Raw genomic sequence first — 21,800 nt, forward strand, 5'->3', positions numbered from 1 at the left:
GGCATTATATACAGAGTCTAGCCAGTCATAAAATTATTAAATAAACAGAATGGTTTTGAAAAAATACCAAAAAACATTAAGTTTATCAAACAAAACAAAAATGTATAAATGAATAACAGTAAGTTTAATTTTATTTTACAAAGCACACTAACAAACAAAAAACAGACAGAATAAGCAATAAGTGTACTTATGTAGTACAAAAGTGTCTTGGAGTACATGCATAATAAGAAATTTAGCTGAACAAATATGAAACGAATCCAAAGAAATGAATATGTGAAATTAACTATATAAAAACTAAAACAAAATGAAATAAAGAAACATTTTTAAACCTACTGGGTGAGGACAGAACCTGTGATATAAGAAGGAAATCACTGTCACATAATAAAAGAATCGTAGCATTATGGGTTCATCTGATTAAAGGAAAAACTACAAGAAATTCCTTTCTAAACTAGCTTCAAGCATATTTACTTTTAATTTTAAACAACCTTATGCAAGATTACAAATGAACAATATGGATAAGTATTCATAAAGTTTAATTTTCATAGAACTATGTATGTAAATAATTAATAATCAAGGAGAGTTACAAGTTGAACATTTCAAATTTATCAGTTCCTAGTTTTAAAATATTAAATTACATATAAACTTGTTTTGCTTGTTTGTTCAGAATCAAGCACAAGGCTACACAATGGGCTATCTGTGCTCTGCCCAACATGGGTATTAAAACATTTAAAATACTTATTTTAATCACAAGCTGAGGTACTCATCCTTTGTTCAGGTTATGAACTAACAAAAAGTGATGGTAGATGCTAAAATAAATAACACAGAATTACCAACTTTCATGTGATTTATTTATAATGTAGCATTATTAGTTCTCATTATTACCTCAAAAGTTCAGTGTAAGCTTTTAGAATTCATTATGGATATACTTAAAACATGGTATACACTTTGCAATGGTTAGAGTGACTTTCTACAAAGAGGTAGTGGCCAAAGTAGTGGTAGTAGAGGTGCTTTCTGTTACTTTATACACCCAACTCTTAATTTATTTCCATACTGTTTCATTTAATTAACAAAATGAGAGATGCTGGCTGCAGAAGTGTCTTACAGTTTGAAGTTATAAAGTCACGGGTCAAAGTAAGTAATTAGTATAAGTCAAAAAACAGCTCTTTATATTTACATTATGATGGCTACCGTAGTAGAAATGCCACCTTAATTCATGTATTATTGTAATAGTGGTGGTCATTTTTTTCATTGCATTTCTCCATGAAGAATGCTATTGTACTTTCTTCAAAAATAATGAATGCTCAAATAACAGCAATAATTTGGGGGTGGAGAGGGTCATGAAGCTTCCAGTAACCTGCCCATTTTTAAAAATTATCATCCCATAAAGTTTGGTTAAGATTAGCCCAATAACCTAGTAGTAGTTAGATAATGGAAAAAGAGACACACACACACATAGTTTTTGTGATTTATGTAATAATAGATTTTACCAATTCATTTCAAGATCAAATGCAACTTTATGACATTATTTGCAAAAATGAAATAACTTTTTTCAAAATCTCAAGCTTTGTAAAACACCAACAATACTAGAAATAAGCAGGAAATAGTAAATCATACTTTCTGGTTAGAGCATAAATACAACTTTACAACTCAGTTTTTCTTTCAGATTAGATTTACATATAGTGTCATTATTCAAGTTTACAGAAGAAAGATGTACATACATAAATGTTTAGTTCTGTTTTACATAAAATTATTAAACTTGGCAGCTTACAAAAGTGTCTTACTTTGACCATATACTGGGAACAACCCGATTCGCATAGCAGCATGCTGGCTTCTTTTCTGTAGTATTCACCAGTGGCTTCAAGAAATGGAGTTTCAAACATTTCCTGGTAAAGCTGAAGGGTAATAGTTAATAGTTTCTTATATTGTGATGATATATCATAAGGCAAAATAAAAGCGGCTCGTTTGGGCTATCGATGACCGAAGAAGGTCAAACGTTGTTCGCTCTTCTATGTATCACTTTGCATATAAATTTCTCAACAAGTGGGTTTCTCGTCATCACTGAAAACTATCACTTTCTAAAAAAAAAAAAAATATCAATGTGATATCATAATGACCAATCACTGATGTAAATGTATAACCATTTACATTGTATTTTGCTTTGTTTGTTTAAAAGTTTAACAGTAAGCTACAAAAGGTTTATCTGCTCACAGATGTTCTTAATTTCCAATCAAGATAATACAGAAAAGGTAATTTACTACCAGTATCCATAATCAGCTCTTGGGCTGCTTTAATCTGACTGAACCATCACTCTTACAGTACACATAACGTTCCAAATTACAGGGCATGTTTTTACACCAATGGGATGAAAACTATGAACACTGGGATTCATAATGTGGTACACTAACTACTGGTCAACATTAAGACCTATACTTTTCTAATGTAACAAGAACTTTATCATTTTATAGAGTTAGTCAAAGGAGTGTTAATTAAGTTAAAATTGAATAAACCCCAAAGAAAACTTTTTTTCTGCATAAAAATAAGTAAAGTCTATTAGATATTTTACCATAGTAGTTTTGGTAACTGTGTTACAGGAATTAATTGGCTAAAATACCTAATAAAGATTTTATCTTACATCATACACAAAAGTTATTTTTATTCTTAATATAGTGAGCATAAATGTTCTTGAAAAGAGATTTTGTTAATTAAGTTGTTAAAACATTCGTGAAGAAGAAAATCAGTTACAATTATATCTTCGTTTATGTGACGAGTAATTCTAAGCTTGAGGCTTCATGGATTCACAGAAACAATAAGAAACCATGAGACACCACAAATAAAATACATACATAATGAACATTTTTCACAGTGAACTTCATGACTGTTGAGGATTTAATGTAACCATTTTGAGCTTTGCTAGCAGAAAATTGATAAATATTTGTTAAACTGTGAGACTTTAGCATTCTAACAAGAAAACCAAATATGAAAGATCATTCAATTCTGACTGGAAATATTACTGTCAAACTACTTAATCTTTATTTCTTTATAGCTGAAACTGATAGCAAACATAATAATAACTTCATAAATACACTCAGAAAATCATAATCATTGTGAAAGGCTTAATTCATAGATAAGCTTTCTTTAATTTGGTACAACAGTAAAATCTGTCAAAGCCAGAAACTGCATAAGAAAAAACCTGTACAAGCCAGAAATATTAAAATTTTGTAGCATTATCTTAAGATTTCTCTTATATAAGGCCCTCTCTATATGGTGGAACCTGCGTAACGGGGATGGAAAACTATCTTTTACCCACCTCATCTATCAACAAGTAGGAAAAAATGTTTTTGATTAAATATTAATTTCTTCTTTAATTAATAATTTCTTTAAATATTAATAAATTCTTGGACATTTTGTAACAGTAAGTATTGGTTAAATATATTCTGTTCTTTTTTCTGCCATCATTATTCCAGAGGTTGGTATTCAAAAGAACTATTGACTGTACTTTCAGTCACATTTGTTTAATTTGCTCAAATATTCTTTGAATATAGGACTTGCCATCCACACTTTATTATTTGCTTTTCATTCCAGAGGAAATTGATTCTTCCTTAAATTTTTGAACAAGTTAAACAAAATAATGGAACAAGAAAATAGGAATATTCTACTTTTCCTAGTTAATGCAACTTTTCACCCAAAGGTTCAACTTTCAAATGTTCGTTTAGTCTTTCTACATCCATACACATTGGTTCTACAGCCACTAGATAATGGAATTATACAGTGTATGAAATTGAAATACAGAAAATTGATGGTTCAGCATATTATTGCAAACATGAACTGTAAGAGAGCATATGAAATGACCATAAAAATATGATATGTTAGACGCAATTGCATTTTTAAGTCATTCAATCAAATGCTTAAAAGATAAATGCATAATAAAGTGCTTTTGAAACTGTGAATTTATTCTTGATATTGGCGAAGATTGTAGAGAAGTTGTTTGTTATGACGATTCTAGTGAAATGCAAACGTGAACGTGGAAAGTTTTGTGAACGTTGACAAGAACGTTTTAACAGAAACTAATTTAAAATCTGTAATAGAATCTCAAGATGGTAACAGTGTGAGAGATTCAGAAGATGAACAAAATGAAATAGGTAGTGAGGAATAGAAATTCCTACTTCATCACATATGTTAAGTTATATTAATGGTATCAAATTGCATGAAAAAATGAAGGGGGAAAATGAACTTCAAGAAAAGGCAATAGAATTGCCATTCTCTTTTAACCGCATGAGAAAGCCCATTAAAAAACGAAACAGATGAAATTGGACATTTTATTCAAATAAATTTAAGGTTTTGTGTATTTATGTACATTTTTAAATATCTATTTTTGTTCTTATTCTAATAAATATAGCATAAACAGTAAAATAACTTTATTCACAAACATTTCACTTCCCTTGAATCAACCAAGTATAACATTCTGCTCAAATATCATATAAATAGTAATTATGAAAATGCATGTTCAATGTCTAAGCCAGAAATTTCACTCGGTCCCGTGCAATTCTGCCTTAGACAGGTTTTACCATATTAACTAAAAGCTGGCATTAAGGCAAGTGGGCTGGTAATGTAAGGATGAAAAATGCACTTTAATACAGTCTGGTAGTTTTATATATGGACTTCAAAATACCATAAACATTTCTTAGTTTATTTCAAAGTAGAGACCCACAAATTTAAAAAAACAACAAACTAGCTTTAAATTCATTCTTATTTTAAATTAATTTGATATTCATTGTTTGTTTTGATGCGTCATTTTGTTGCATGAGACCTATACATTCTTAAAAACTTTTAGTCTTGTAGTTCCCCTCACAGGAAAGCATTTACACTTTTTTTCTCAATAGATTTTAACCATAAAATTATTTTAACCTGTTCAGTGCCGATTGGTAACCCAGTGCCACCAACGAGTTAATTCATTATCAATAATACCTAACGTCAACGCTAGATGTCAGTACCATATATGCATTTGACCTACTTGCAAATTGTTTCATTTTTGATCCAAAATGGCATCACGAAAAAAGTTACAAAATGAAGAAGCATTAGAGTTGTATTGTAACAGCTGAAATACTTGGCAGTCAACAGGTTAAATATTGAAGACGTTTTCAATTCTTTAGCCAAATAATAGAAACTTGCTTTTATTTTCTAAACATCCAGAGGAATAAGAATAAACTGTAGCATATTTTTCAAGTTCATTTATTTTCTGCACAGATAACAAATTACACTAACTTTTTGGAAAAAACATACAACTTATAAAAAGCTAGAAATTTATAAGCTGGATAATTATTTATCAAAGATGCTTAACATTTCCAATGCAGTTTGAAGTATTAATACTTCTACTTTGTTATTACATGCACCTTGGTTAGCACGGGTGCTCATAGGAAGGAGCATTTGGTCTCCCTTAGATTTCATAAAAAATTGCATGTATTATGATGTAAACCTCACATTGTAGTTCAACTAAAGATTTTTAATCATTTTTATTACAACTGTAAATTTGGGTTTGCATTTAAGCACACATAATACACATTATTTTAATATGTTAATTTGCACTATAAGTACTGATCCCTTATATACCTGTTTTGTCCATCCCATAGAAAAAGTTCTGCAGTCACTCATTCAGTAATGCCTTACCTTTTTACTTTTCACCAATCAATGCTGATAAGCACTTTCCCCATCAATGACACATCTTTTGTAATATTGAGAAATAACAGTAAATGACTCCAACATTATCATCATTCAAACACTTTTGTCAATTGATGTATTAACCACGTACTTAATGTTTTTTTAGTTTCTACTGTTACACTGTTATATGATCGAAATGTTTATAAACAGTAGAAAATACATCTAAAAACAATGAAAAACTGAAAATTTCTTAATCATTCATACTAATAAAAATACAGAAAAGCAAGTTTTTAACCAGCATAATATTTTTTTTATATTACACTTTTTTTTCACAAAAATCCAATGAACTGAAATCTTACACAACATAAAATAACCCCAGAGATCGTCTGAGATGATGTAACACAAAGAGAACAGAGAATACCAAAATAAATATCATTCAAATTACCTGTAATGATCCTTTCTTTTTATATTCTTCAACCAAGACAAATGAATTTATGACCCCATGAATAACTCTCTGATTAGGGCTATCTCCTAAACGGTCACTAACAAAAAGTGAGATGTTTCAAAATATTAACTCAGCATAAATACAAGTAGGTGCAAAAAAATCATATTTAATTTATTAAATTGATTTATAAGTCACAAATGTACTTCAATTAATACTGAAATTCTATATATATTTATGACATATAGTAATATTATCAATTTGTATATTTACATTTCGTAATTTTGTGTGTATGTGAAACTTCTATGAGCTTGGTAAAACAGGTAGTTTGGTAAAGATGTATTACTGCAAGGAAGTGCAAACTGATTGTAGAAACAGGTCAGCTGGTATTTTCAAAACTTTTAGAAAACACAAACAACAGCAGATTTATACAGAGCAAGGTTGAATATTACCCAATCTCAAAGCATGGAAGTGAGCTTAACTTGATCATTATAATGACACTTTCTAGTAGTTCACGTTTTTTAAATTTTTAAATTTTGGAGTCTACAATTTCAGACAATAATTTCATAAACATTTGCAAGCAATAAGACTCAAGGGCACAGGTATAAATATAGAAAACCCATAGAGTATTGCAGTCAAAGTAGTGTTAATGTTTTCAGGGTGTTTAGCCTATGGAATGATTTGAATTCAGGTGTGGCAGAAGTTAGATGTAAAAGGAGTTTATATATATAATACACACATACACATGTATAGTTTAAAGAGAAATGTTAGTAAAAAACTGAACTTAAGAAGACCCAATAGCCTCTTGTCATTTCTAGAAAACTGCATTATAAAAATAGACAAATCAAAAATATTATTTATTCCTATAATGTAACTTGTCATTTCCTACAAGAAATGGTTCATTATCAAGTACATATTTGATTTATCTACAAGAACACTTTTCACTGAAAAGATATCAGAAAATGAAACAACTTGGAAACTGTTTTGTTAATTAGTGATTCAACCCATGGTAAACCATTTAACAGTATTGTCACTTGGACTTTATAACACCACATTTAAAAATGCTTGTTGATATTTGTGAAACAAAATCCTTGTGACATCAGATATAAAGTATTTATTTCAAATGATATCAATCTCAAGTGTTTGCTCAACTTTTGTTTTTTAAATACTGTACTAAACAATTTACATTGCAAATTGATCTTTATGAATAAATTTATTGTCAGAGGTCACGTGAGTGTCCACATTTTGCTCATTTTTTAGATGCATTAACTATTGTTATGGTTTCCCAAATTGCTAGTTTTTATCTTTTACTGTAATCTAGTTTACATAACTACATTACATTTTATATAATATAATATTATAGCCTGTTAATAATTTTATATTTTATGTAGTAATTACTCGTTTGTTTTGAATTTTGTGCAAAGCTACACAAGAGCTAACTGCAGTAGTCATCTCCTTATTTAGCAGTGTAAGATTAGATACAGGGAAGGCAGCTAGTCATCATCACCCACCACCAACGCTTGGGCTAATCCCTATGAATAGTGGGATTGACCATCACATTATAATGCACCCACAACTGAAAGGGTGAGCATGTTTGGTGTAATGGGGATTCAAACCCACAACTCTTAGATTACGAGTCGAGTGCTTTAACCACCTGGCCATGCAATAATTCATAACAATGGGTACTGTAAACCTAAATACTGTATTTGAAATAGCTGTTTCATTAGAATGTTTTATGGAAATTAACAACCTTGCACGACTTTTAGCCTAATAATTATTAGTACTAGTCACTATTACATTTTGTAAACAAGTCAGGTGAAAGTTTTTATTGACCTTATTATGTCATTCCCTCAATTCCTCCAGACAAATAACTAGGAGGCTTGTCAACATTTACAATCTTAATATTTTTCCCACCAAATTAATGTTTCTGTTTAAAGATATTTTAACTTGGATTTCTGAGAGTAGCATGTAGAATCACTGATAAGAATTTTAAGTTCTGAGCCATAAAACTATTAGAAACTTACATGCATCAAATTCAAACAAACACAAATGTTCACTTTAAAACAAAATTAATTTTTTGAAAAACCCACAGATTTTTTCAAATATCTTTTAGATGATTTAGAAAAATCAATCACAAGGGGAAGAAATAATTGTTTTGTTGAATAATAAACAGCATTTAGTGGCAATTCAAGAATAAATTTTATAATTAATCAAAACAAGCCAAACCAGTCAAGAGCTCCATAATACCAACCTTCTGACAGCTTCAAGGAGGAGACTGACCAAACTGTCTTTCAGTGGTTCTATCATGTTGCGTTTCCAAAGGTCAAGACCCAGCTGTAGGAAATAAAGAATTTGTACGATTCACAACTCATAGGCATTAAAGAGTATTGTGCAACTTAAAGATAGTTCATACCACACAAAATTGGCCCTAATCATTCATCTAATTATCAAAACTTTATAATTTGCATGTAAAATGTGTAATGGAAGAACATGAACACGTGGGGAGGGGAAAGAACACAACAATAATGAAAGACACTATGACTTGTAAGTTTTTAATTTTCTATGAAACCTAAATATTTCTTAAACTGAAATGTTACTTGTTACTTCCACTGTTCAACAGCAGCAATGGATATATTTGTGTCATAGAAAATAAAAGTTTTATACAAAAAATAAATAAAACATGTACAACAATTTAAGTTTATTCCATCACCATAACATATTCACTTTAAAAACATCTATTTAAATCTGGAATTTTCTATGAGACAGGTGAAAGGAATCTCCACGACCTTTCCCAACTGTTGGAGCAGAAATATAGAGTAAATAATTCCTTTATTTTTCTTTCTTATTTGTAAGCTAAGCTCTGAAAATAGTCAAAATTTATCTTTGATGATTAACCTTGGTATGTTTACATGGAGGTGATGCATTTTTAAAGTGACCTTTACCAATAGCAACATTATGTTGAACTATAATAGCAAAAAATGGTGAATACTTACTCTTATATGCAGTTTAAAATTCAAGTTGAAATGATTACAAGGTGATCATTTCAAAGTAAATGAAGCTGTGAATATTGCAAGGTGAGGTGATTTCACTCTTGTCTGAGTTTGGCATTCATGTTAAAAACAGCATTTTATGGACAATAGTTGTCAATATGATCTTTGTCCTTTTAGAATGTGGAGATTGAAAATTAGAGTTTTGTATTTATTATTTACATAAAACAATAAGTTATCTTTCCATTTAGATATGTTTTTAATTCTGAAGTGACAATATGCCTTGTAGTAAGTTTGTCCACTTTTGTGTAAGTTTTGAGATTAATTAATAATTTTGTGCCAACAAAGCCAGAAACTGTTCCCTACTTAAATGGATGCTGTTATCAACTCAGCTAATCCAAAACTAAATACAGTTCTGTATTGTGCATGCTACTAACCAAAATCTATATTTGTCTACACAGCATTAACTAAATGATTTCTTATGTATACTGTATGCATGCTTAACCAACAGAAATTACCTTTTTATTAATGTTGCAAAACATTTCTTTTGGTATGTTCAAAGGTACACAGCAGCAACAATATTTCCAATATGAAGAAAGAAGAAGATACTGAGTTTTTCAACCTTAATACTCGAGTTCAGTTGACTAAATGACTGATTAGCCTTGCTACAGGCTACACTTTAAAAGATTTGTGTTTTGTTTTTGTTCCAGATGGTTCGTATAACTGCAGTAATGAAATGAAAAAGATTTTTAAACTTACAATATGTACTAAACATTTTACAAATTAATCTGCCTTTTTAGTTATTGAAATCATTTAATAATATAGGCTATTTCTATACACATTAAGTGTTGTGCATTTTAGAGATCAACATGGATTGTAATGTTCAAAATGTGTCACAGAAGTTTTAATTAAAATATTTATAAACATAGAGATGTTTTATATGTATGTTCATTATTATGGGTCTGAAACATTTAAAAGCTGTTTTTTTTTAACTTATTTCCTTCAATGCAGTTGCCTAGTTCTCTTCTTGAAATCTTTAAATTGATTTAGTGAAGCAGCTCTACTAACTTTGTGCAAGAAATAGTCACTGTCTTCTTCAACATTATTATTTCTTGTCATGCTATTCCAATCACTGTATATTTACACAACTATTTTAACATAAGAATTCTGCTTAAAATTAGAAGTGAACCATTCTATCAAATTAAAAGTTTCTATGAGTAATGATAAGCACAATCTCATTGCATTTTAAAAGAAAGAACAAAAACAAGGTCTAGGGAAAAACACCAATGATTTTTAAGTGTTTCAAACTAGTTGGAAAAGTTAGAAATCTAAAATCAATTGTTACTTACAAAATGGATTTACCCTGTGAATTTTTGGTTAGTTTCTTTTAAATCACCAAAGCTGTAAAAATTCTAAGTCAAACAATATATGTTCATAATATCAATTACACACACAATTCAAGTTGGGAATAAAATTTCATTTGTTAACTTCTTAAACAATTAAAGATTTATATATATCTTTCGAGTTTCACTACAGAAATCATGTATTTCATACAATGTTCATTTTATGGAAATGTGTATGTTTGTGTGTACATATATTTATGGAATAATTTTAAATGCTGCTATATATAATGATACTAGAAGATACACACAACACAACCATATAGCTTTTTAGTTGAAGGACATAGCTTTCATTTTGTAGATAAGGAAATTTGCTCTGGATAAGGCTGGCATGGTTTTGTAGCTCGATGATGTGTTATACATATAGCAGCATTTAAAATTATTCCACTGTTGGTTATGCTGAATTTGATGGTCATGATTACACAATACTGTGTGATGCTGATATCTACATTGCAACAAGCTTTTGTAAAAGATGGCAAGATCAGTTTAAAATAAAAGTTGTAAAGGTTGTTTTCACAGAACCTATGCTGATCATGGGGATTGATTTTTATGACCAAGCTTAGCTACAAAAGAAAACAATCATTGCAGTTGCATCAAGGTGCTTAACAGATATGTGGTTAAAAAAAATTTGCTGTGACTTTAAGCAGCCACTGTTTTTATGAAAAAACCACCAGTTTTGAAGCTTTGTTAAAAGCCCATAAACTTTAAGCTTGCAAGTCTTTAATAGCTTAAAATTCTTGTTCATTGACTTGTAAATGATACTAGAAGATACAAACAACACAACCATATAGCTTTTTAGTTGAAGGACATAGCTTTCATTTTGCACACAAGGAAATTTGCTCCAGATAAGGCTGGTGTGGTTTTGGAGCTCAAAGCTGTTCTAAATGTTTTCCTGAGTTTGTTTTTTATTCCATAGATATAATGGAAGACTTCACTGAAGTTTTATGCCCTTTGGCTCAATAATATTAAACAATTTCATTACATTAACATCTTTCCTTGAAAATGCCTGCGATATAATTCCTCAGTTACACCTGTACATATAATAAAATTGCACTGTTGAATATTTGGACATTCTCCACAAACCAAATAATTTGATGCTAAATGTAACTGTGGAGGTACATCACCGAGTTAGTACATGCAAGTCATTCTAACAAAATGCAATTAACACTCCATATGTCACATCTGATTAAAGAAAGTTAAATATTTCACACAATCTTTATTTTAGTGGAATACATCTTAATTTGGTATAAATAATATTTTACGGATTTTTAAAATCTCTGTAACAAACAAATTAATAAGTTTAAATAACAAATTTAACTAAGAATTTGAAAACTGTCCTGAATAAATCATTTTACCTTAGTGCATTTAATTCATCACTTTGTTTATTTGTTTATTAAAACAGCATACCGATGAGACAACTCTTTCAAAACAATAATTGTAAAGCAAATCAAAATGAATAAATTCTGATGTGGTGGAATGAGCCAATATAATAGTTACTTACTAAGAATGTAACCATAAGAATATAAATTGACTAACAAATGTAAATAGTTAATTAAATTAATACAAGTCCTGTTAATAGATATCAAGCCAATATTTCACTCCCTACTTATAATTTCTAGTTATTACATTTCAAAACAGAAGGCTAAATACTAAATACCTCTCCTATTTCAAGCATTTGATCAGCTGGTTCTAAACAACCATAAATTAAGTCAGCATCACTGAACTTCTGTTTTCGGATGTGCTGAGTATTTAAATACCTGAAAAAAAGTCAAAGTTTTTATATGACTAAAGGACAATTTAAAATTAATTTCAACCTGTTTAATAACATATGATTACAACTGAAAGTTTAACTTTTGGATTAAATTAATATTTTATACATTTTAAAATATTAAAAATATTTGTCAATACCACATAAATATTGATATTTGAGATAACTCACGAACTCTGCCATCAAAGATAGGCAAAGGTTACATTTGTTTCCCTGTTTATTAGCACACTTTCTCAAAAAAAGCTGAATGGATTTGGACAAAAATTGGTATAAATTTGGATTATAACCCAACTTAGAAGTGCTCAGGTTTTTGAGAGCCAAGGTCAAAGGTTATCACAGTAAGGTAAAAAAATCCCTCTCTTAACATGGGAATTGAATTTCACACTGTTTTTGCTCGATAACTAAGTTTAAATTGATAAGATTTGATGAATCTAGGTTGACTTACATAAACTAATAATGCCCATTGAAAATGACAAACATACAGACAAATGTTTGTATTTTAAGATAGCCAAATATGATCAAAGTATCATGGTAATGGTATACATTCTACTGAGTGTTCCTTGAGTTTTTACTTTCTACAAGCATTTCCTGAAACTTCAAGAGATGTAAAAGCATTATTTTACATTTCATAAAATGAAGCAACTTTCTGGGTATACATACATTATAATGGAAACAATGCTTGTAGAATTTCTTTTTTTAATTGTGCAAATTTATTGAAAAATATCTTTCTACTAATAAATAATAAAGAACTGCATAATAGCTTCTTACTTTGTGACAGATGCACACATAGTACTATACTTACATATACAGCTTGTTCAGATAATTGACTCCTTGACTGTACTTTAGCCAGTGTTTATGATATTCACACAATAGCCCTTCTTCAGAATTTGAAACTAGCTGAGATGGAAAAACCAAAATCTCCACTAAAAGAAATTACACAAGTATTGACAATAGAAAGTATCATACTCAAAAACATTTTCTAAAATTGCTGCAATATAAATAGAACAATTAAACAATAAAGAGGATCTACAATATTTCACCTATGATAAGGCAAAAATCACAATCAAAAATAGGCATTGTCCTCTCTCCATTTATTCTTAGGCAAATTAAATATCTGATGATCTATCCTGTACTTGAAATACCCACTCTCCTAATTGGAGGCTTTGTAGAAATGCCTTCAACCTCTTTACACTTAATGGAATATGGAACATTCATTATGGAATAAGGGCATCAGAAACTGGAAGGACAGTCCAATACCAATGTTATATGCTGATAAAATCATACGCTATATCCAGAATATCTCTTACACATATATAGGGCTACTTGAGATATTGCAAGTTCTCTTTCATGAGCATTCAAAAGACATCTTTTACAACTGAAGTCCAGTGAACATATGAATCAATCTATTGATTCACCCACCTTCTTCAAGGAAGGTGTTGACCAGGTTAAGAAAGAGAAGAGAGGGTATTATCATCCATCAAGCTAAAGTAATGGCTAACTGCTTCAGTATATAACAGCACAAAGTTTCATAGTACAGTGGAACCCTTCTAAGTAGCCACCAATCAGATTCGATCATTCCTTGAAAACTGTCATTCAATCACAGCCCCTTTTTTGGTTCACATAATCCCTAATTATGTACAGTGGAACCCCTCTAATCAGGCCAGTTTGTCTCAGCCTCAAAGGTGGCTGCTTTAGAGGGGTTCCACTGTATGTGGTTTTTATATTGCATTAATAGTATCTTCCCACAGGATTTAGAAATCAATACACTAACCATAGTTTGTTTGTTTCTGCCCATGCCACACTTTCTTCACTCCCATAAATATCACATTCCAGATCCTTACCAACTGATTACATGCATTATCTCACACACACATGTAAAAAGAAAAGTGCTTCACATGTCGATCAATGGAATGTTAATCATTATTAGCTTTTCTACAATTGGAATTCACTCCATTGGGCCTCTAATATAAAGACTGGCCTGGTAAGTGAATTCCTACCTATCTGTATACTGATCACTGTTATGTTGCAGCCACAAACATGATTCAGTCTCAGGGCAAGTAGTCTACAACCAGAATAAATTACAATCATCACTGCATGTTGTCTGTTTGTCCAGAAGTCCAGATGATTATACAGGATACAGCATATACTAATTACACATCTATTTTTTAATACAGCTCTAACTTGAAAAGAATAAAATATATGATACAATATGGAAATAGATTTCCATGGATATTAATGTCCATAGTCTCCACTCACCAGCATTATTTTCACATCATTATGATGTTACCATAAACATTACTTTTTTGCATATGTTTCAACAACTCAGTTAACAATATAAACAAATTTTAAGTTTGGAGTGTTACATTTGTACCCTTATTTATAAAATGTGTAAGTACACAAATGTGCAAGTGTTCATTTAAATGTATTAAACAATATACATTTTTCACTCACTCATTACTTTTGACCAGTAAGGTGTTCCAGTGCACGAAATAGTTTTATAGTAGTATAGTATAATAATTCAATGAAAGCTAATCACTTTATAGAAGTTCATATTTTATTAACTATATCTACAACAATGTATATAGAAGCCTGGATAAAAACTTTCAAAGAATAACTTGAATAAGATCATTAAGTTACATGGGTTAGAACCTAAAATAAATGTAAGGTAAAGTACCTTATATAGAGAATGTACATGATTCTCAAGAAATTGCTTGGTTTCTTGATATAATCTGTCACCCAGTGGCTCAGGAAATGCCACACAGAGAGCATAAACATCAGTGTCTTCAGTTAAGGATTAATCAGATGAAGAAATATCTTCTACCATTACCAATGGATGTATTGTTAACAGTAAGAGTATCACCTGATGATTTATTATATCATATTCAATGACAATATTACGTTATAAGTTGATAAATAATTTCAGATAAACTGGAATCTTCAAATTGTAACCATGCTAAGTAACCGATATCCAAACATGTATATAAACATATATATGTTTCAACATATACACGCACATTTTTTGGGAGATTTACTACTATAGACAGGCTGGAAGATGTTAATCTGTGTTATTTATAAAATTTTAATTGAAATTAATTTATGTTTAATGTTACATACTTACATAACATTTTTGTGCATATATAACACAGTTAGGAAAGTACAGTGCAGAGGTTCTCATACTGTGGCAAACAATAATAGTTAAGTGGGTCTGCAGTAATTTCAAATATATGAAATTACTATAAAATAAAATGCTAAGACATTACAGAACTATTATAGCAATATGTATAAAATCTCGTATTAATAATTCTAATAGCATAAACTGAATTATATAAAGATTGACACATCACTAAACTGTGTACGTTACAGACAACGGCAAGATCAAGTTCTGAGAGAGCAGAGAAAGAGGGCCAGTTGGCCTGGTTCAACTTCCATTGAGGCATGTGAGTCGAGTGGTTTTGACCACAAACAGTCTCTCTGACAATGATTGCTAACCTGTGGGTTACTGTCAACCATCCAAGAAAAGTGAGAAAAAAGTGAAGAAGAGTGCTCAGACATATCAATAACAGTAAAAGACTGAATGAATGAAAAGTGTAAGAACCAGCATTGAAGAGAAAAAGGTTGTGATCCAAGGGCACATGTTCTGTGGAATGATCTTTTCCTATCAATATCAGCACCACCCCATATGAGATTATGTCATTAAAATTCCCCAGGATTAAAAAGAGAGATGGTAACTGCTCAAAGAGAGCATCAAGCCCTAAATGATCATAGGTCTCTTCAGAAGCCAGGTAGAGAGAACAAATAGTGATGGTATGACCCAAGGAAACTTGGATGGCTACAGCTTCCAAAGGTGTATTGTGTGGCAGAGACAGGGTGGACACATGCTGATCAACAAACAGTGTCACCCCTCAATGCACTTGTCCATCACACAACCTGCACTGCGGTGACTACATCGGCAGGTTTCAGAAATGTTTCCTGTAAGGATAGATACACAGGATGCTAAGACTCAATTAAATCCTTAATGTAATCAATATTTGAATGAAAACCCCAACAGTTCCACTGTATCAAAGTAGATATTTTCATTTATGTGGAGGAAAATTGAGTGGGGAGCCCTTCTGTTTTCAACCACACTTTTTTCTTTATTGAACAGAGGTCTATGGATCCTGCTCTTTGACCAATCGAGTAGGTAGATCTCTGTCTGTGGACAAAGATTCTAGCTACTGAGTGTGTGAATAAATAATAGTTTTGCATCTCGGGGCTGCAGAAGAGAATGTACCACAGGAAATGCCTGAACCCAAAGCCAAAGGAAGTAGATCTGGGCAGTTACTGGAAAGAGTGATGGGGAAAAAGATGGAAGTAGACATAAAGTTGTGAACTCTTTTAACCATGAAGGGCAAAAGATTCTTCAGATGTTTTGCAAACAACTCTGTTGAAGGCACGGAGAGATCTGTCTGCACTCCCACTATGGCAGTGGAACAGTGTGCATCAGCATATGTCAGAGATGGAGTGGGGGACAATAACTTCTGAGCCTGTGGGTAGGAGATATTGTTTATAGTCTACAAGCATTGCACCTCTTTCTCTTGGAGCCACACTGTGTTAACTGTAGTAGTCCACACCCTTTTTACTCAATTTCTTGTCCTAAATGGATGTCAGTGGTTTGGTCACTTGAAACATGTAAGAGGGTTGGGAATGTATGGCAGTACCTTACAGTTCAGATAACCTGCTTTGACTGTGGCAAGAGGATGAGGTGATGTAAATGTAAATAACAGAACATCAGTAAACATAATAATTCTGCCTTTGAGAGTGGAGATTTGGCACACTGCAGAAATGCCTTGGCTGGAGAAACCAGTGAGAATCTCATCTATAACACCTCTGGAAAAATTCAAAGTTGCATGAGGAGTAACCTCAATGGGTATATCCCCAATGGTCTTTGATTTTTAGAGCAGATTGGTATGTCATGGTGAAGATGTTTCCACCAAAATGTCTCCAGAGCACAACTTCTTTACTGACTTGGGGTAGCCAGCAAGTCCCTCTAATCCCTTTTGAATAAAAAAGGGAGATATCTGCCATAAGGATTTCTCAGATAAGGAATGGATAATTGGAAGAATTTGAGGAACCAAATTTGACTGTGATGGTGACTGTATAACAAAGTCATCCATGAGTGGTTGTTTTCTGATAATCTATTTGTTTTCATTTTTATTTATTTTTTTGTGAGTTGGGAGATCCATAATAAAGGCAATACATTTTAGTGCTCACTGACTCCACCACCACGAAGCCCCATGAGGAGATGCACTATAATGCCAAACAAGAATATTGCAGAAATGCCAGAGTTTTATGGATACTACACCTGAACACCAGCATCAGACATAATGTTCACAACAGCTGTTGAGAATGTCGAACACTGGTACTCGGATTGACCCTAGCCCAAGTGGACCAGCATGTTTGTTTTCTTAGAGCAAAGCCACATCGGGCTATCTGCTGAGCCCATCAAGGGAAATCGAACCCCTTATTTTAGCGTTGTAAATCCGGAGACATACCGCTGTACTAGCGGGGGCATGGACCAGCCAACTGACCCTGGGGAGCCACCCATCTACAGGAATTGAAGGCCAAAGTTGTGTGTTAGGATTAGGCCCCTCAATCATCAGGATCCTCTCCTCCCCTTCATGGGTCACCAATCATGGCAAACAAGCGAGTGGATGTTTAGATCCCAGAGGAGGAGTATTTATAAAGCTTTTTTTGCTGATACTTTATATTAGTCAAAACAGTGTTATAAACCCTTTTTGGAAGTGAATTATAGTCTGGATATTGCATATTAACCATAATTCTCATATTTATGGTAAAAGCTGAAAAAACCTTAGTAAAAGTACTTGTTAATGCTCTTACCAGTGGATCAAGTAAGCTTACTGTTAATTTCTAACAAAAATAGATTCCAAACATAATCCTAAAAAGTAATGGTTTCTCATTATTCAACATTACTTTTAATACAGCTGAAAAGTTTTTAGATGCTTTATTATAAAGTTTTGAATACTATTTAAAAATTTCATGTAACACTTCAATTGTAATCAACTACTATCACTTTTTCAGTATTTTCTACTATTTCTAAAACATAATTAATAACTTTTTTCACCAATTTACACATTCGAGATGTTTTGGCATCTTGCACACACTTTATCATGACTAAAATAGAAACAAACACTTTAAGTAAAACATTAAGTTTTTTTTTGCAAAACATGATGCACAGGCTGTATTATGTGTTTAAGGATTACTTAAATAATTATGAAAGAACAATGTATGTATTTATATAACATTCTAGTAATTAATATAAAATTTGATTTTAAAACTAGAATATAAATGCAGATATATTACATACAAATCTAACATGAATGTGTGTAATATTCATTGCTCTCAAAGGATATGTAAACCTATCATTCCATACAATGCGTGGCACTTTTCCTAACATAATTACTCCTTCAACAGTGTTCTTCAGCTCTCCCCAAGTTGCATCAAAATCAACCTGCCTTGGCTTTAAAGACATCTTTCAATAAATCTATGAAAATAATTAATCTGCATGAAGTCATTACTTGTAATCAATTTTTTAAACGATTACTTATGTTATTACTAATTATGAGTATATTAAGCTACACTACTCATATCTATCACATTGTAACAAATAGTTTTTAGTAATGCTTGACCCAGTTTGCAATTCCTACAAATATGCTCAGCATATCTTAAAATCATATGTTTATGTCACTGATAATGTTTAGTTAGCAGATCTACAAGTTCAGTGTACAGGAAACATTAAAATAAACAGAATCAAACTGTTTGACCCATTGAGATCAGTGCTTATCATCATAATAACAGAAATCACATGCACAAGATTTCACATTCATATGTCTGCAAGAACATAGAAAAAATCAAGATACTACAATACTAGGAAAAGTCAAGACATTAGAATTCCATTTGGTTAAATGAAGTTTGCCCCCTCAGCTGACTGGAAGAGTAAACCAAGGCATAACATACAAAGTGTCTACACTCATATTTATATAAATGTGCAAGAATAGTTTAAATGATTTTAAGTTAACAACACAACACGTCTTGCCAAACACTGAACCAGCTTAGAAATTTAACACATACTTGTTCTTAGGAATTAGCCTATATCTAAGTTTTCATAGATTAATTTTAATATTCCTAAATTTGAGTTTATGTAAATACAAATTGTACCATTTCACCACTAAAACATCTGCACATCATAAGCCCTAACTATTTCAAACAATTGAAGTACGTCATTTCCCGTATTCTTCATTCCACAGCAAATAAGATTCAACTTTTGAATATACTCAAATTCATTAAACCAAGTTTCACTATAAATGCTTTGGTAACACATGCAAAATATCTTCAAGTAGAATTCTTTTTCTTTATTTTCAAAAAATAACATTAGTTAAATTATGCATACATTTCACAACACTCTTAGAAAGTAAAAGAACAAAATACATGTACATCATAATTTATAAAGAAATATTAACAGTATGTGAAATAAGTAATTTTATCTTAATTTTTCTCTTGTTAAAATGAAGTAAAAATTAACCTTTTCAAATATAAATTTTAATTAAATATTCCATCACATAAAAATATATGTTAACAACAGGGAGACCCACTACAATAAAATTAATAGTCAGATATGGGTAGAACACACATTCATTCCCTAATATATGTTTCTTCCAAAATTAAACTTTTATCAACTTCTAATACTCTCACATGTAATAAACTTTATACAATTATTATTATGAACTCCTTTGCAGCTTGTTAAATTAAATATGTGATGCATTTCAATCTCACACAAGATTTTAGAGCATTTATGCAGCACTCTATTTGGAATACAGGATGCTTTAAATTAAAATATGCAAGAGGTCATTTATCAAAACTATTGTGTAAATAATTATTATTATGTGTTTGGCAACATCCATACTTTTAACTGTATTACTGAAAACCTATGTCTTACCAATGGAATAACAATAACAGAGCTCATATATTTATTAGTTCTTCACAAGTCTTCATCTGTGATTTACCTGAACAACAATTGGTAGCCCTACAAATATAAAATGTGAAAATAATTAATTAATTAATTTTCGACAATATCTAATATATTCTTTTTATAAATAGACTTCCGCGATTATGGAAAAGCAAGTAATTTCCTTCAAAAGCTGTACTTATGCCTAAATTAACAAACTTAATTTTGCCTACAGGAGTCGAGGAATTATAGTCTAGGTTCTACTACTAGTGTTATAACTGACCTAAACCTATAGTATTATAATATAAGCAAGTTCATTTTAATTTTGTCAAGGTAAGACTCGTTTGTTTATATACAATTAACTTTTACACTTAGAATTACTGTAATAGTACCGGTGGTACTACTTAATTAGTTACTAGTAGTACTTCTAGTAAATTTGACAAACGCAGATTGTTACGATACTGATTTCAAAGTAGAATGAACGCAAAAACCAGTTTCGCTTTTAAATAAACATAACTAAATTACTTCACTGTCTTTTCTTTCAAAGTACTGTTGGTGCAAACTCCCATATTATACTATTATATTATATAATGTTATAGTATCCGAATCAAATATTACACACTTTTACGTGTGCTATAAATTTACTATTTCAAAGTTAACAAATATAATTTCTTGAAATTTTGTATATTATCTATGCATTGTGGTTCTGCAATATTACTATAGAAAGTAGATGGTAATTATTTAATCTTACGTTATTTAATACGATTTTACTGACCGCTTCTTCGCTACATTTATCAACACTAGTAATACATTATCAAACACTCTTAGACAATTTTAACAGAATGTGCTAAAACAATACAACTTCTGCTTCTCCCTGGTGATGACAATTTAAACGACACACCAAGTATCTACAACTATCATATTTATGAAGTATAAAGATAATAAACGAATACTCTTCGTATCATGTGTGCAGGTAAACAAAGGAAAGGAAGGACGAATAAAAGTGAGAATATTAAAAATATATATTTTAACGCTCTAAATGCAAGAAGTTAATGCATGCTATTTTAAATGAAACTTATCTCATTAGTACGAAAATAAATTTCTATGATACACCATATATGGTCATGTTATTAAGTTACTACGTTATATTTTACATGTCAAATTTTATTTTCCAAATTATTTCTTCTTTGGTGTTTAAAAATACACTTTTTGTTTTGTAATGTAAATAATTATATGCAGTTATGCTTTAAAAGTTTGATCGAATGTTAGCTTTGGTAAATAACGGCAATATAATTAGTATAAATTATAAAGACATAACAGATAAATAGTTAAACATACCGACCAAGAACTGGAACAAGTTCCAGAAGACTGTTATAAAATGGTAAAATTGGATACCAAACTGGAAGAATGTTCCACATAAATCGTCTTACACTGAATCGAGGAGGTAACAATAAATTCATAAAAAAAACAAACATTTGTCAAGTTACTTCTTTTTTCAAATACTAGCTTATCAGTTCTTTCATTTATTACTGCTTTTACATTCGCC

The 21,800-nt window shown here is 30.9% G+C and overlaps 1 protein-coding gene across 7 annotated transcripts in view; it reads right to left on the reverse strand.

Moving 5' to 3' along the window:
• LOC143246388 (cullin-2-like) overlaps nt 1–21,164 on the reverse strand; it is a 44,148-nt gene extending 22,984 nt beyond the window's left edge. Inside the window, exons 1-9 of one of the 7 annotated variants that reach the window (XM_076493006.1) lie at nt 21,006–21,155; nt 20,246–20,332; nt 18,663–18,793; nt 14,927–15,029; nt 13,055–13,149; nt 12,142–12,241; nt 8,349–8,431; nt 6,101–6,197; nt 1,782–1,892 (exon numbers count right to left, since the gene is read on the reverse strand). In XM_076493006.1, the coding sequence (XP_076349121.1) occupies nt 1,782–1,892; nt 6,101–6,197; nt 8,349–8,431; nt 12,142–12,241; nt 13,055–13,149; nt 14,927–15,029; nt 18,663–18,781 (708 nt within the window). In that variant the 5' untranslated portion in view covers nt 18,782–18,793; nt 20,246–20,332; nt 21,006–21,155. Of the gene's footprint in view, nt 1–1,781; nt 1,893–6,100; nt 6,198–8,348; nt 8,432–12,141; nt 12,242–13,054; nt 13,150–14,926; nt 15,030–18,616; nt 18,811–20,245; nt 20,333–21,005 lie in introns of those variants that run through there. The other 6 variants (XM_076493007.1, XM_076493013.1, XM_076493009.1 and 3 more) reach the window with 6 other exon arrangements.
• Between the last annotated feature and the right edge of the window lie 636 nt (nt 21,165–21,800).

This window comes from Tachypleus tridentatus, chromosome 3 (assembly GCF_004210375.1).
Source record: "Tachypleus tridentatus isolate NWPU-2018 chromosome 3, ASM421037v1, whole genome shotgun sequence".
Classification (NCBI taxonomy): domain Eukaryota; kingdom Metazoa; phylum Arthropoda; class Merostomata; order Xiphosura; family Limulidae; genus Tachypleus; species Tachypleus tridentatus.